General features: G+C 47.8%; 1 protein-coding gene across 1 annotated transcript in view; it reads right to left on the reverse strand.

Annotated features, from left to right (window-relative positions):
* Positions 1-3,079: 3,079 nt before the first annotated feature.
* The window catches only part of SYT6 (synaptotagmin 6), a 35,780-nt gene continuing 21,793 nt past the window's right edge, over positions 3,080-17,066 (reverse strand). The window contains exons 3-7 of the mRNA XM_039699426.1: positions 15,696-16,254; positions 11,370-11,490; positions 10,347-10,518; positions 9,456-9,606; positions 3,080-4,127 (exon numbers count right to left, since the gene is read on the reverse strand). Of these exons, the coding sequence (XP_039555360.1) occupies positions 4,056-4,127; positions 9,456-9,606; positions 10,347-10,518; positions 11,370-11,490; positions 15,696-16,254 (1,075 nt within the window). The 3' untranslated portion in view covers positions 3,080-4,055. The remainder of the gene's footprint in view (positions 4,128-9,455; positions 9,607-10,346; positions 10,519-11,369; positions 11,491-15,695; positions 16,255-17,066) is intronic.

The raw sequence follows: 17,066 nt of genomic DNA on the forward strand, positions 1-17,066 counted from the left end.
AGCTGCTATTTTTTCCCCTAAGATAATTAAAGGACACATTTGTTTATTCCTTAAACCCTTATAAACCCTCAACTGTTTTCTTCCTCACTGGCTTTTTCTTTGTGGCGTGTGTGATTTGCCAACCTGTGAGTAGCATCCTGTAATTAGCAATGAAAGGCCACATTTGGAGACTAAATGTCAATTGTTATGACAAGATTCTTCACTTTGCCAAACAAATGTGTTGCTGATGTATGAAAAAAACCCTGATGACACAATGATGTGATCAGTGGGAAGGCAGTAGTGGAGAATATCACCCTGGCTGGATATTGGGCAGGAATTCCTCCCTGGGAGGGTGGGCAGGCCCTGGCATGGCTGTGGCTGCCCCTGGATCCCTGGCAGTGCCCAAGGCCAGGCTGGACAGGGCTTGGAGCAGCCTGGGACAGTGGAAGATGTCTCTGCCATGGCAGGGGTGGAATGAGATGGATTTTAATGTCCCTTCCAACCCAAAACATTCTGGAATTCCATGTTTGGAACTCGCTTCCCACTTTTTTTCTCAGATACAACTTATTTTGTTGTCCACTTGGTGGGAGGGAGCAAGGCTGGGACAGTTCCCAGCCCTCTGACCCCTTGCAGTGAGCTGGACCCGTGGGATTTTCCTCCCCCCTGAGTCCCACATTAAACCAACCCCGGCCACCCTCCCTGCAGTGTCCCCTGCAGCCAGCCAGTCCTTGATGGAAATGGAGCCTGGGAGACTAAAACTGAAGGGAAAGGAGGGGAAAAAAAAACGAAAGGAAGGTCTGGGAATGCTCCATGTGTTTATTTTGCTTGCACTACTCAATAAAACAGACTATTCATTTGTGGCTGCTTGCAGCAGCTTCCTCCCCTTTGCAGGGACTTTCAAAGGAGCCCCAGCATGGCCAAGCCTCCTGTGGGACGTGGCCCTGGGGTGACCCTCCTTATTTTGCTTGGAAATAATTGAAATGTTTCTATGAGTTGCTATTACAGGGTCAAGAGCAGCAAGTGAGGAGCAAGAAAACAACTCAACAAATCTTGGCGTGGCACTTGTGCTGGGCTCAGCTCCTTCCCAGGGCTCTAATTCCCCCCTGGATGGAAGGGAAGTGTTTGCTCTGGTGTGTGGAGCTCGTCCCCGTGAGTGTGACCAATCCCCCCCAGTGACACACACACAATGGGCTGATTATCCCCTGGCTGAGGGATGTGGCAAAATCTCAGCATTTAAAATATAAATGAAGGGGGGGTTGAGCCGACCAGGCGTGGGTGTTATTCACTAACGTGAGATCCAGATTTCCAGCAATGCAAGTGACAGCCAGTATTGAGTGGAAATTGATTATCTGTGTGAAGCAAGGATTAAAAATAGCAGCTTTGTGTCAAACCCCACGTATGTTTTGACTAAATCCTCGATAACAAGGAGAATGGATAAAAGATGGAGATTATACAGAGAAAGCCAAAACCCAAAAAGCCTGGATTAGAGAAGAAAAGGATTTGAGTGGGTTGCTGCAATTAATGATTGTCAAGTGCCACCAGCTGGGACTGCTGTGGCTTCTTCTGGGGACGTCTTGTCCTTTGGTTTGCCAACCTGCCAGAGGCACTGCCAGCTCATTGCCCTGCTCCCCTGAGGCTCCTCCAGCTCAGCCAGAGTTCCAGGGGCTCGTGGCCAGTGTTTGACCCACCCAGTCAATCAGTTTTAATGGCCAGAAACTCATCCCCTTAATTAACCACGGGACATTCCCAGAAAGGATGATGGGCTCAGGAAAGCTGTCCTCCCCTTGCTGCCCAGCAGAAGCTCTCAGAACACTCTGTGCTGGGAAACCAATGCAGTTTTGTCACTTTTTTTTGTGGCAGTGTGCTTGGAATACGCTTTTTGCTGCTGCAGCTGGTGCTCAGGGGCTGTCCCTGGGGTGTGTGGCTGTCCCAGCCCAGGCAGGAGCTGCAGAGCTGAGGTCTGCCCCAAATCCCACCGTGTGCCCCTGCCCAGCCCCACTGTGCCAGGCTCTGCCATTGTCACATTTTATGGCACCCACTGTGATCACTGCACCCATCCAAACCCACACAACACACAATTCCTGCTCCCACAGGAGGAAATATTCCACCAGACAGGGCAGCACTTACAAATCAAATCATTTTATTGAGTTTCTGCTCCTATAGCATGTGGCACATAAAGAGAATTAAGACACAAGGTGTGATGAGGAATGATGTATTTACCCTTCACTGAACAAAGGATTCATCTCACCCAGGAGCAATGCAGACACCCCTCTGTGCCAGCCCTGATGTGCAGCCAGGGGTGACGTGGTGACATTTGGGAAAATGGAAACTGGAGCTGACCTGAGGATTGTGGCTGATGAGCACAGTCCTGCTAACCTGAGGGGAGGAGAGCCGGCTGCCTCGCTCGCAAATTCTACCTCCAAACCAAAATATTTGCTTTTGCCTAATTTAATTAGGGTGGAACAAACAGCACTAAGACACTTCTTAACTCAGAGAAAAATCCAGGATGAGAAAATGTCCAAAATCCACAGCTGGCTGATACAGATCAGCTGATTTAGCTGTAAAGCCAGTGCTTGGGATATTCTAACTTCATTCCTGGCCTCTGCAGCCAAGGAACCAGCAAAGCTTCATTTTTTTGTTTTTTTTCCAGAACTTGACCTTCCTTCAGGGCTTGGGCTGAGAAACTTTATTCTTTAAGAAAGTGCTGACAGTCTTTAGCAAAAAAGTTTGGAAGCTTTTTTTAGCATCAGTCATGTTTCTGTATTTTCCTTTGCCCCTTGGGTCACCCTTCATTACTTGGATGAGATAAGAAATAGAGACCCCGTGCTCATGCAGGGCTGTCACCCATTTCTGTGACATCTTTCCCCTTTTTTTTTCTGAATCCCACCTGTGGCCACGCCGTTCCCTCCACTCCAGATAAGGTGGGGATGTCCTGGGGGATGAGCAGCAGCTACAAAGGGGGCTGAAGAAACTGTTCATGCAAATAGCTCTTGGGAGATTTCAGATACAGGGGAAAAAACCCAGGGTTCACCTCCTGAGGAATCAACAGCATTTTTTAAATATATGACAAAAGGAATTATGGAGGAACCAGCAAAGCTTCATTTTTTTTTTTTTCCAGAACTTGACCTTCCTTCAGGGCTTGGGCTGAGAAACTTTATTCTTTAAGAAAGTGCTGACAGTCTTTAGCAAAAAAGTTTGGAAGCTTTTTTTAGCATCAGTCATGTTTCTGTATTTTCCTTTGCCCCTTGGGTCACCCTTCATTACTTGGATGAGATAAGAAATAGAGACCCCGTGCTCATGCAGGGCTGTCACCCATTTCTGTGACATCTTTCCCCTTTTTTTTTCTGAATCCCACCTGTGGCCACGCCGTTCCCTCCACTCCAGATAAGGTGGGGATGTCCTGGGGGATGAGCAGCAGCTACAAAGGGGGCTGAAGAAACTGTTCATGCAAATAGCTCTTGGGAGATTTCAGATACAGGGGAAAAAACCCAGGGTTCACCTCCTGAGGAATCAACAGCATTTTTTAAATATATGACAAAAGGAATTATGGGGTACACACTGCACAAACTTCTAAGAGCTCATGGACACCTCTACATGAACAGGAAACCCAGGGACACTCTGCAGGGCTGGGGCTGACCACGAGGATGGAGCTGCTGGTGGCTTGGAAGAGTCTCTTCCATCTTCTGCCACGGCTTTCCAGTGGCCACTGTCCCCTGTCCCCTGTCCTGGCCACCTCTGCTCCCTGCAGACACCTCCTCGCCCCTTTCCAGCCTTCACACACACTAAAAACTATTTTACACGTTATTTTACAGACCAAACTCCCAGCACATGTCTCAGTCCACCTTCTCCCTCTGGAAACAGATCCGTACAGCAAAAGCCACAAAAATAACATCACCTTGGGAGACATATTAGACAAAAACATATTTGACCACAAAACGGGTTTCTACCTTTACTTACGCAGGAACAACTAGACCGGAAAGTCCCGCTGCCGCCACCGCCCCTCAGCAACCACTGAGACTGAAGGCCAAGTGCAAAAATTACTTGGTTTAGTCCCATTTTGCTGTCCCTGCTCCGGATCACGGCGTGGGGGGTGGTTTGGGGGAGGGACAGGAGCCCTGGCTGTCGAAGCTCGCTGCCCGGCCGTGCCACTGGGGACAGAGGAGAAACCAAGTTAATCCAACAGGAGAGGTTGTCTGGGGTTATTCCCAGTCCTGCATTGTGTTGGCCATCTCCTCTTCCTCAGGATTCCCATCCCATCCCATCCCATCCCATGGATCCCATCCCATCCCATCCCGTCCCATCCCATCCCATCCCATCCCATGGATCCAAACCCATCCCATCCCTGCCCAGCTCCTGCCCTGCTGTGCTCTCTTCTGCTCTACAAGTTCCAATTTATGCAATGCCCGTGTTTAACCACTCAGGAGGGATTGCTGAACAATTTACTTTATTGCTTTGTAAATCAATTCCCAATTGTGAGGATTCCTCACCAAAAAAAAAAAAAGGAAAATAAACAGTGTCTGTGTGTGCTGTGAAGACAAAGTGCTCTCAGCTTTTCCCTGCTTTATTGCTGTTGTCTTTTTGGTTTTAAAATACTGTCTAAGCTCAGAAGTACTTGAGTCTTTCCAGTCTGGTAATTTTACTCCACAGCAGCTCTGTCCACAGCACCAGAGACATTTCTCAAAGGGAAAATCAGATCAGAGACTCGGTAGATGGAACAAACATTTTTTTTTGCCATACTTAAGGGATCATAAATTATTTGTCATCTGCCTTGGGGGCTATTATCATAATTCAAACCCATTATTCCTGAAGCTTTTGAGCACTTGCCCATCTCACCATCTTGTTTTATTAAATTCCAGTGACAAATGATAGACATCTCCCAGAGACAATGGGAGAAAGGATTTCCACTGCCTGGATCAATTCCCTCCCCTCCCACATCAGCAGAACCTCTTTGCTGGCTGATATTAATGTTTAAGCATGTATGGATTTAATTTCTCTGGGTGAAAACTCACTTGGGGAACCAGACCTCACCCTTGCCTTGGCAAAACCATCTTGAATGAAAACAAGAGAACACACAGGGAGGCTGAGCAGGGCAAGCAGGCCCTTGCAGATGCTCCATGGGTTTGGAGAGGTCAAAAATTTGGCCAATTTCACCAATTTTCTTCCCCAAAGAGACCAGTCGGTGTAAAGCACCTCACTGCATGGTTGGCATGGAACTGCCTGTATTTCAGCAGGGCTGAGCAGAAATTAATGAATGAAGAAGATGAGAACCTCATCCTGCCAAACAGCTGTCTTAAGGTAAGGAAACACTTTCCTCTCTGTTTCTCATGTCAAAAAAATTGCCTAAAATCCCTGAGGAATTGATAATACGGGTACAACCTCCCTATGAGAATTGCCAGAACAGATTGCAGAAATTAGAACAGAAATGGGCTTTTGGCAGAGCCTTCCCCATGCTCTTTGCCTCGTGCTGTCTGCATGACAAGGACAGCATTGCTACTCCAAAAATGTGATGAAAACTCTTCCAAAGATAGGTCCAAATGACCAGAGAGGAACCTGGAGATACTTTTCCTTCCTTTAATTGAAAAGGTGAGCCATGCATTGTGTAGCCAACAGTCAGAAACTGGGACCAGTTCAATCAAAATCAAACAGGCCCAGAAGGCTGGAAGGGCTTATCTTTAAAAACAAATTATTGTTCTTTATTATGGGCATGACTTGGCTCTCAGGAGAGTTACCAGTTTTTATCTGGAGCAACGTTTTAAACAAATAAATGCTGGATGTCAGAGGCACTTGGCAGCATCAAAGATCCGTTTTGCATCGCTGATGATGCAACTCCGCGATTCCACGGTTTGTCTTTCACAGATCCCAGGGAAAATCCCTTTTTTTCAGAAGTTCTCTTCAAATCCTGGAAGAACGAGCTGGAATTTTCTGTTTCCCTTTGTGCACACGCCCCTGAACTTGGCTGGTGGGTGGAGGAATGCTGGAGGAACAGGGGCGGGGTGGCTGAAGGACCTGGGGAGGGATCAGCTGCCAGGAGGGCCTTGGGGCTGAACACCAGGAACAGCTTGTGCTGAGGGGAAGAATTGATTGTCAGAATAACCCCACAAAGAGGGATTCTCCCTTCCTGCTCAGAAACGCGCCTTCTGAACATCTGTGTGAGGAGGATAGCGCTTAAAAGCCTGTAATTAATGATTCATTTGCACATGTTCTCCATGTTCCCTCTGTAATGATGATGGTCATTAGAGAAGTGCAGTCATTATGGTTTGTTATTCACTGTTGATAAATATGGAGCAACCAAAGACATGATGTGCATCCGAAGTGTTTCCCTTTTCACTGGAGCCTTTTCCAGCAGTGAAAGAAAAGAGGGAGCGGCACCAGCTCGTGGAGGAAGGGCCCAAGTGGCTGTTGGCACAGAAATGAGGGGCTGGGCCATGTTAGCCCAGCACTGTGGCTGCTGGGACAGGCTGGAGCTGCCCAGGTGCTCATGGTGGACAAAGAATCGTGGCCTAGCACAAGAGAAGGCTGTTGGTCCAACACCATGGACACAACCATCCATCCACCCATCCATCCATCCAACCATCCACCCACCCATCCATCCATCCATCCATCCATCCATCCATCCATCCATCCATCCATCCATCATCCATCCCTGCTGTGGCAGGGTGAGGGGCTCAGGGCTGGGCCATCCTCTTGAAGCAGCACAGCTCTGGTGACGTTTTCCTGGTAAATTCACCAGAAATTGTGACTCTGAGCTGTAGCCAAAACATGGTGGGAGCTCATTCTCCTGGCCAAAGCCTTTTCGAGGTACACCAGGCAGGGTGTTGGTTAGCAAAGAAATTCTATATTCCCACACTTTTCTCCCCCTTGAGGGGTGGGGAGGGGGGTGGGACCCCAATCACAGCAAGGGAGATGGCAGTGCCTGGAGCAGCTCCAGTCACCATCCCTCCATTTAGACATCAAAGGGACAATTCAATCCCAGCTCCCTGGCCTTGGTTGGAGGTCAAGCACTCAATCAGAGAAGATTTGGATGGAGCCAGAGGCTGTTACTGATGGTCAGAGCACACAGAGACCATCACGAGGATCAGCCGGGAAGCAAACGCTCCCTTTGCTGCTGCCTGGCACAAATGTGCTTGGAGAAAAAGGAGACAAAGAGGAAGATGAAGAAGAGGAAGATGGAAATGATGGCTCAGGATGCCAGCACAGCCCGAGTTCACCCCCACAAAGGTGAGGAAGGCATGAAGGGCCAGCAGTTCTCCCCCAGCATGCTCAGGACAGACAGACAGACAGCCAGCAGCAGGATGGAGCAGCTGCACAGAGACCCAGAGCTGGGATCACAGGACCAAACCCCCACATTTCTTTTCAAAGATGCCCAAAAACAACATGGAAAAGATGATACAATGTCTTGTAACCAACAAATACCATTTCCCATTAATTTCTCTCCAGGAGCCTGTGCCTTTTCTGTTTGGTTTTTCTTTTAGGCTGCACTGGGGATTTGCAGACAGCAGTGCTAAAACCTAAAAGGGCAAATAAACACAGGGACCATTTGCTTACTGGCCCTCTGCACCAGTTTGTGGCAGAAATACCAGAACAGATGATCAGAGGGCTTTTTCTTTCCTTTTAAGCAGAGCTCCTGACCTGTGCATTGAGGGGTGAAATGATTCACTCAGGTTTTTTCCAGAGTCTTGGGGGCTCAGCCATGGTTTTCAAAGTATATTTTAGAAGGTGAGTCATCTTCCATGTCTTCCTTGGTTTCTTTGTGTTTCATCATAACAATAATGCCTTTTTTTACTTTTTTTCTTAGCGATTTTCAAAAACTTTACAGGAGTTTTTCTTTCAAAACCCCACCTGCATCTGAAAAATAGTGCAGTAAAGCCATAAAAATTGCAGCCTGGAGAAGGAACTCCTGTCCCTGGGTCAGCCATGGCAGCTGTGTCACATTTTGAGGTGCTACAGATGCCAAGAGATGAAATGAGAGATCAATTCCATTTCTGCTGGAACCTTGTGGCTGCTGGTCCCCAGCTCCCCGAGGCAGTGGGAGGTGACACATGAAGCCTGCCCAGATGTGGCTCCTGCCCAGGGCCAGCAGGGGAAGGGGAATGAAGTCCTGGTGCTGCTCAGCACCCAAAGGCTGAGCTGGCACTGCACACAAAGTGCACAAGGGTTTAATTCTGCTCTGAGTCACCCCAGCCCTGCACAGCTGATCCCTGTGCTGATTCAGGGTGAGCTCACAGATCACCTCAAACAAGGCAGGGAAAATTTTCAGGTGTCCATTGTCTGATATATCCATTCCCACTATGTCTTAAGCTAAAATATCAACTGCCAGCTTTTCCTTTGTGTGTAACCAACCTGGGCTGGGACAGTGGGCACTGAGCACAAACTGACTTCTTAATCATGCAATGGTTTGGGTTGGGAAGGAACTTAAAGATCATCCAGTTCCAACCCCCAGCCATGGGCAGGGACACCTTCCACTATCCCAGGTTGCTCCAAGTCCCATCCAGCCTGGCCCAGGGATGGGGCAGCCACAGCTGCTCTGGGCATCTTGTGCCAGACCTTCCCCACCCCTTCTTTTTTGAGAAAATAGCAGATTTCAAAGAAAGACAGGGTTTATACACTAATTCACTACTGTGGAGTGTCAGCAAGCCCAGTGTCTGCCTTTCAGCACAGCTCAGCACTCAACTTCAAGGGGAAAATGAGATGCTTTTTGTTAAGTACTTATTCTGTGGCTTTGAGGGAAAATACCTCCTCAGCCCCAGATACAGTGGGAGGCTTTATTGCCTTTATTATCGTATCACTGGCCTCAAATGCTGGTGCTTTTTTCTCATACTTGAAGTGTCAAAGGCATGTGTGCCCTTTTCCACATCTCTGTCCTCCAGAAATTATGACCTAAATCAGGCAAAGGCAAAGAGCTCCACAGAAGCGTGAGAAATTGGAGTGCAAGGGGGAGGAAAATGCCAGAGATGGTCGAAATGGTACCCAGGCATTTCAGCCCTATTTTATCATCCGGGGCTGCATCAAGTCAATCTCTCTCTCTGGAGATGCTTAGAGCAATTACATTTGTTCTATTTATTCTCCCTCAAAGGCTGAGATGAGTCAACAGAAAAATCTTTTAGGATGAAAAATTGAAACTTGAAATAGGCAATATCCCTGGACAATTTGTTCTGCAATCAGAGCAGCATTCTCTTTCCTTACTGCTCTCAATTTCTAATTTAAAAAGGAAAAGGAAAAAAAAGAAAAAGAAAAGAAAAAACCTAAAATGTAACAGTCACATCTGTAAATACAGTTCTTCTCAGTCTTGCTTGCAAGCTCAAGGAGCTATTTCGAGGCGATACAGAAGTGCTTGTTTTCTAGAGTTCATTTCTGGTGAGAAAATTCCCTCAGCTCTGCTCAGAAATTCCCAGGCGAGAGCAGGAGCTCTCTGAAAGCCTGGAGCCAGCCCAGTCCCGCCCAGCACAGGCACGGGAAGGGAAGGACACCCCACACACCTCTTTGAAGGATTTCTTCACCTCCACCAGCGGGTGCCAGTGGGCGATGGGCTTGCGGGGGTAGGCCAGCATCTCGTTCCAGTGGTCTCTGCCCAGGCCCTCGGCGTTGACCCCCACGCGGCAAACCCCGATGATCTCGTTGTGGCCCACCCTGAGGGACAGCAGAGAAGGAGCACCATCATCATCCTTCCTTCCTTCCTTCCTTCCTTCCTTCCTTCCTTCCTTCCTTCCTTACTTCCTTCCTTCCTCCCTCCCTCCCTCCCTTCCATCCATCCATCCATCCATGGATTCCATCCATCATCCATCCATCATCCATCATCCATCCATCCATCCATTATCCATCATCCATCCATCATCATCATCCATCCATCCATCCATCCATCCATCCATCCATCCATCCCTCCATCCCTCTGGCTGCCCACACCTGGCAGGCAAAGCCTGGACCCTGCCCTGTGGTGTGTGCCCCAGCCCTGCCATCACCACAGCAATTACAGCAGCTTTTAAATTATTTCTGCAGGTCAGCGCAGACACAGAGGTGCTCTACAGCAAGAATAACCCCAGCTTCAGTAATTCATAATTCATACACCCAGTGCTGCTCGGGCTGACATTATTTGCTTTCTAAAATGGGTTGCAGGACAATAAATAACCAAGGGGAAATGGCACTTGCTCAAGGAAATGCCATAAAGCAAGGACCAGCCTTGCCAAACTCGTTATTTTTCCATAACCATAAATATCAATGTCACTGTAGCAATATATCAGCAGAGGCAGGTGGATACCACTGAGCTCTGCCATGGAGGCTGTGGAAAACACTGTGGAAAATTGCATTTGAGCTGGAAAATCTGCACCCAATGGGATGCTCTCCCCTCCAGCTCTCCAGAGCCTCCCACCTACCGATCATAATCCATGACAGAGATAAGGAGGCTGACTTGATCCATGTTCTCGGGGGGAATGTCAAAGATTATTGCTTCATTGTAGGTGGGATTAAGCGTGTTTTTCTTTATGGTGGTTTTCTTCTTTTTCAGTCTTCGCCCGTCACAGAGCAAAGACACTTTGACATATGGATCTAGGGAGAAAGAGAGAGAAGACCTCTTGTTGATGAAAATGTGTTTTGTTACTTTTGCAATATAGAAACAGCTTTATCAGAGGATGGGCTGTGAGTTCACATGAGCCAGAGGTGCTCTTCAAATGGACTTTTTTCTAAAAGTTTATTTGCAGACCAGTAAAGTCCTCCATTTCTCATACTGGTGTGGGTGGTGACTTGAACTTCAGGCACCAGAGAACCAGCACTGCATTATTATTATTGCTGGAAGGCTGAGCTGGCTTCACCTGAAGTCTCAATTCTCAGACATTTCATATGGCATTAAGCTCCAGCTGAGCAGAAACATTTTCTGCAAAGGTCTCTGTTGTTACTGCTTTTTGTACAATGAAATTCAAGTACTCTGAAGTTGGTGTCTGGAAAATAAATTGGATTTTATGATGAAAACCAGAATTTGTGCATGCTACATTTGCAAGTCAGCTCTTTGAAACTGCAAATACAGTCTTTAGGTGGCTGTGATCCTCAGGTTTGACTACTGGCCACTGCACAGGGGAATGCACATTCCAGTGGGATTTATCCAGGTGGGTCATGATCCTTTCCTGATCTTGGGGTGAGAGAGTTGATTCTGGCTATAAAGGGTTCCATGAGATCTAAGTGTGCAGGCCAAGAGATGGATCAGAGCTCTGACCCTGCAAACCCTCCAGTGGGATGGGAAACAAGTGACAAATTGCCTACTTTAACAATTGTGTTTGCATTTGAAACACAGACAAAGCTTCTCAGGTACTCCTGGGATGGTTCACCCACCATCTGCTGAAGGTACAGCGAGGGAAGAGGAGATGTGGCTGCAGGGGGGTCCTCCTCAGCCACCAAACACCCACCTGAGTAACCAGTGATGTCCATAGCTTTGAGATTCCTGCATTTAATGACTGTTAAGGTGAGGCGACCTGCAGTTGGCAAATAACAAAGGGAAAACATGATCTCGCCCAGGTCCACGCTTTCCTTCAATAAAGCAGAGAACAGATTTTATTGGAAACGTGCAGAACCAGCCAGGTGCCTCCTCCTCCACCCCAGCATTTCCTCTGCTCTGCCATTTGCAGCAAAGGGTATTTTACTTGATTTAAGTGCACCCCAACACAATTTGCTAAAAATGAATACAGAGAACAGGAAAAATAGGTTACACCTTCACATCTTAGTTAAGGACAATCTTCCTCTGCCTCAGTGGAGACTGTGCTTCCTAATTCAGCCTCTCAGCTATGCACAGCCAATGCACAGCACTCCTGCTCCACGGCTCACACAGAGGAGATGGGATATCTCACACCGAATCAATGCAGTGAGGAAATCAAATTAGTATCAAGTCTTGTTTGAATGTACTGTACATGTCTCTGGTGCCTGGTTCCTCCAGAATGTGACAAACACAGTGAGGTGACAGAAAGATGAGCTCCTGACATGCAGTGGTGCCGTGTTCTCCAGTTGTGCACTGCAGAAATCTCCTCAGAAACTTTCTGTGACAGCCAGTGCCATCAGTTCTGAGGGTACAGAACATCACAGACTGGTTTGGGTTGGAAGAGACCTTGAATATATTCTATTTTCTACCCCCTGCCGTGGGCAGGGATGAATTCAGCAATGAAGGTTTGTGACTGACAGTGCCCAACATTTCTGCATAAAATGAAAATGTCTTTGAGTAACACAGTGGTTTTCTCTGAAGGTGAGTGTGAGTTTTTGGGCAGTTACCAACTGGGGGGGGGGCGTAAAACTTTAAGCCAGAAGACAAGCAAGACGGTTCTGTTGAGCTTTTATTTTGTGACAATTCTACATTTGGACCACCAAGCCCTTTGAGATGCCCTCAAGGAGCTGGCACAGCGTGGGGCTGTGTTTTTGTGAGCATAAATGGGGAATTAACCAGCAGATGGCACTCAGAAATGTTTGGTACTTTAGGATTACACAGAAGCCAACACAATTTACTCTTTTAGTGCCCCATCAAATAACTTTTATCTATGGCTCTTAGCACTTCTTGTACCTGCAGCTTCATTGACTACACCTCCTAAAAGCCCTTTCCATCATGGCCTTGCCCATGGGAAGTCAGGGAAAAATAAACAAACCAAATGTCTGATTTAAACTAGAAAGCATCATCATCCGAAGTCAGCAAAAAGATTTCCAAACACCTTCTAAAAATGGATTTTTAAAAAAATCTTATTTTCTACATACAGATCCCACATCTGTAGAGCAAACAAGCCATTTATTTTGGGAAACAGTGTGTTTGATTCCTTTCAATGTGATATAATGATCTGCTGAAGAGAAATTGTGGCTGTTAGGAGCAGAGTGATGGAACCAGAAAGACAAGTAAATGCACTTAAAGCTTTGCTAAGTGTTAGGGGAATAGATCTTGTTGATGGATGAGGTTTTTGCCAAATTATTTCCTGCTCATTCTCAGGTAAGGCAAAGATTAAATCTTTATTCCACTTAGATGTGCAGAATACTAATGAATATTACATAAAATTTTGATTGGGTCTGTTCTTTCATGCATTCTTTGTTCTTAGTTGGTGTGGGAGGGACGAGGGCAGGAGACCTTGGACAAGATGTCAGAAGAGAGCAGCCCTGTGTGAGATGGTGAGAGCACCCTCTGGACACTATCTCATCTTCTATTCCTCTCCTTGCACTGAGAGGACCCGTTCAGGGTATAAAATGAACATAATTTATTCTTTGACCTCATTGTATCAGGTCAAGAGATTTTTCTTTGCAACCATAAATACAAGAGAGCAAAGCGTGTCCTGTGGGTACATTATTTTCTTGCAGATTATAGACATTGGGACATTTCCAAAATTCATATCAGTACCTTTTAGGAAATAATGGAAGCTCTGAATCAATAGACTTGAAACCAAAGATGTTTCCCTGATTCACAAGCTGTACAGTCATTAATTAAGTAGCTGAGTGCTGGCTACTTGAGCAGAGAAGTTCTTAAGTGTGTTCCTACCCTCTTACCCACACCATTGATCTCATGCATTATTAGGCACCCAGAGCTTTCTTGGGGTTTTATGCAAACTGTATTTACCCTTCTCAATTTTGATTAAACAGAGATGTCCTTGGGTGTGCTGCAGGTGGCTGAGATGTTCCAGGAGCAGCACATTCCTTAAGAATGGCACGGAGAGGATGAGGGGATGGGCCAAAGGTGGTGCTGGATGTGTCTGTGGCAGCTCTGCCGGGCTCCTGCTCTACACACCTTGGGCATGGGGTTGGCTCTGCTCCCCTCACACCTTCTCTGGAGGCTCTTCCTTCAACAACCCTTCTGCTGGTGTATCTCCACCTGCTTTTGTGGAGTTTTCCCCCACTAAATGAGATTATTTAGCCAGGAAAACATCCATTATTGCTTGCAGAACCAACAGGCAGGTTCCTGCAGGAGGCATGAGCACACCAGGTGCACTTTGCTCCCCTTCCAGCAGCCCCTCTCTGGATGAAGGATGTGCCTGCTGCCGGCTTGTCTCTCTGCCAGCATTTCTGCTTTCATTACCACCCATCAATCACAAGAGCCGTGGCTGTTTGCAGGTTGGAAGCCAAGAGCTGTGAGCACCCTGCTAACTCCAACTGTTGCTTTCCTCATGGTTGATCCTGTGCCTCCTTCCCACAGCCCTCCCAAGCACGATGCTCAAAGGGCAGCACAGCAGCAGCTCCCAGCACGCTCCCAGTGCTGCCCCAGGGTGCCTCCAGGCACCACCTCCATCCCTGTGTCCTCAGGCTGGCAGGGACAATGCTCTCCATGCCCTCCCAGGACAGCTCCAGCCCCTGAGCCACCTTCCAGGGCGATGTGCTGTGTGTCCCCTGAGTGCCCTGGGACCCTGTTGGGCACAGCAGCACAGGACACGGGGCTGTGCACACCTGCTGGGCTTCACAGAGCTGTCAGAAAGTTCTGGACACCCTGCAGCAGGAGCATGAGCACTGGTGGAAGTCACCAAGAGGTTCAGTTGGTGGGGAACATGGTGCTGAGAAAAAAAAGCACCAGAGTTACAAAGCAAATGTCTTGTGGCAGTGCTGGCCACAGTAAATATTTGTGTTTGACAGTTCCCTCCTCATCACAGAAAGCAGGCAAGCAAAGGTATGAGATGAGCTATAAGGGAAGCTGCAGGACAGATTTTTGCAAGTTGTGGCATCCTGCCAGTCACCAGGAATGATGTGACAGGGCCCACGCTTCCAGCCACAGGGGTGGGGATGTCTCATCTTTCAGTCTCAGGAATAACAATGTGAAATGACAATGACAATGGCTGATTTAGTGTCCAGCTGCAGAGCAGTTCAATCATTCATTCGCCCTGAGGACCAGCCAGATCCTCCTGGGAGGGCGGTGGAGGAGCAGACAGCTATTATGGAGAGGTTAATGTCACTGCTCTGCACTCAGTGATCAATGTGAGCACTTGGCTTCTCCTGCCAGCTCTGTGTGACATGGAAAGGGCTGGGACTTTTCCTCTCTGGGGCTTGGTTTCTTTTCCAGAGGGAATTCAATAGAACTATTAAAAGATCCAAATCCAGCTCTGGAAGAGTTGCCAGCAGCGCATCCAGCACCTCTCAGCACCAAGGGGCTGGTACTGGCCCCACCGAGCTCTTCCTTACTGTGATCATGGGGTGCCTTAAGTTTTTAGCTTTTATATTTTTCAGATCCTGTACTGCATTAGTGTACAACTCTGAGCCCCATATAGAGTGTTAGTAAGCTTTCTTCATATTTTTGCCAGACAAAACAATCCATCCAGGCCTGAGAACCAAGGTCTCCCTCTGCCTCAGGCCCCAAAATTATAAACAAAAGTGAATCGTGGGGCAGAAGCAAGCCAGAGGAATATGACTTAGTTACCTGATGGTATACTTGGACAATTAACCCCTGATATGCAAACAGACCAAACTTTTATCTGTCTTAGAAACTCGTGACCGTTGTCCACCTTGGGTGTAGTCTCTGCCAGGCTTTTGACTGCCCATGGTGGGCAGTCAAATAAATATAGATATCAATAGATATATTGAATTCAATAGATATATTGAAGGCCTTTAATAAATACCCACTTTAATCTGTCTAGCCTCTGTCCTGGGTAGCCACTCCAAGGCTACACATGGCAGAGAGCCGGGCCATGGCTGCTGTTCCCTGGGCTAACAGGAGGTGAGGAACCATCAGCTGGGATCCACGAAGGATTTACCCCTGTGGAGAAGCCCCACCCTGCCCAGCAGCTACTCACCGTCGTGGCGTACTGGATGTCCCTCCAGATGGAAGTCTCCCGCGAGAGGTCCGAGTCCTCGAACAGGTTCTCCAAGATAACTTCTCCAATCATGTCGTGCCTGGAGAACCTGTCAAAGTCAAAGACGCTCAGGTGGAGCTTCCTGCTCGCCAGCTCCTCGTGGGGCACGGGGAAGTGGAAGGACTCGTCGAAGGTGGGGTTCAGAGTCTTCCTGTGCACCCGCGTCTGGAACTTGCGCTTGCGGTCGGGCAGGAGGTAGATCTTCACGTAGGGATCCGAGCTGCCGCAGAAGTCTTTGGCTGGCAAGTCAAAAGCCCTGAGAATTCGGACAGTCAGCGTCTCGTTCTCGTAGTCGTACTTGAGAGTGAAGTTGATTTTCCCACAGGTTTTCTCTGCCTCTTTCTTGGGGTCCTCGGTGTCCACAGTCTTTTGTTTGTAGAGCTCGGGCTTGATGCGGCCGATGCTGGTGGGCTGCTCGGCCACGGCCGGCGGCTCCAGCCCGTAGTCCATGCTGGACACGTGCATCTGCCGGGGCAGGTGCCTCTTGAAGGAGATGTGCCTGCAGGAGGGAGACACCAACAGCTCGGTGGGTTTCCAAGGACATGGCTTTCATGTCCTGTTTTCCTCCCTGGACTCAAAAAACAGCGCAGAATGAGTTCTATAGGTGCTCCTGAGCTCTGCACTGAAACCAGGTGTGTTATGGAGGGAACACGTCAAAAAACCTTCAAGGAACCAATCCAGCAAATTTCTTAAATTCCAGAGCATTTGCCACAAGCTGTGTTTTCTCACCTGTGGCCCGAGTCACAGCCCACAGCTGAACAGATGGGTCCCAACAACTCCTTACCCAAACCACAGACACGTGGAGACTTTCCCCACCTCAGTCCTTACACTTCCAAGATACTGGCACTAAGCTCTCCCAGACAAAAAAACCTTTTTTTTGGCTTTTTACTTTTGGTGAGAGAACCTCAACCAGTTCAGAAACGGAGGCTTTCTTCGTAGAACCAAAGAATGATTTGGGTTCAGAGTGTTTTAAAGCTCACCTCATTGCATCCCCTGCCACAGGCAGGGACACCTTCCCCTAGATCAGTTTGCTTCAAGCCCTGTCCAGCCTGGCTTTGCTGGGTATTGCTGCTTCCAGACTTTTCCAACAGACTCTTCAGACACTGATAGATAATTGTTGACAGGGAGGGAGGCACAGCCTCGTCGGGAAGAGTCTCTTGCCTTGAGCTCTCCTCCAGCACAAGCTGTATGTAAGCAAAGCTTTATCTGAACAAAGCATAAAAGCTTTCTGTGGACTGAGGGCATTATTTCAGATTATCTGGTGTTTACAAGAGCAGTTTATAGAGTTATTTAACCAAACTAAAAACTCTA

This window comes from Passer montanus, unplaced genomic scaffold (assembly GCF_014805655.1).
Source record: "Passer montanus isolate IOZ18808 unplaced genomic scaffold, ASM1480565v1 scaffold132, whole genome shotgun sequence".
Lineage (NCBI taxonomy): Eukaryota > Metazoa > Chordata > Aves > Passeriformes > Passeridae > Passer > Passer montanus.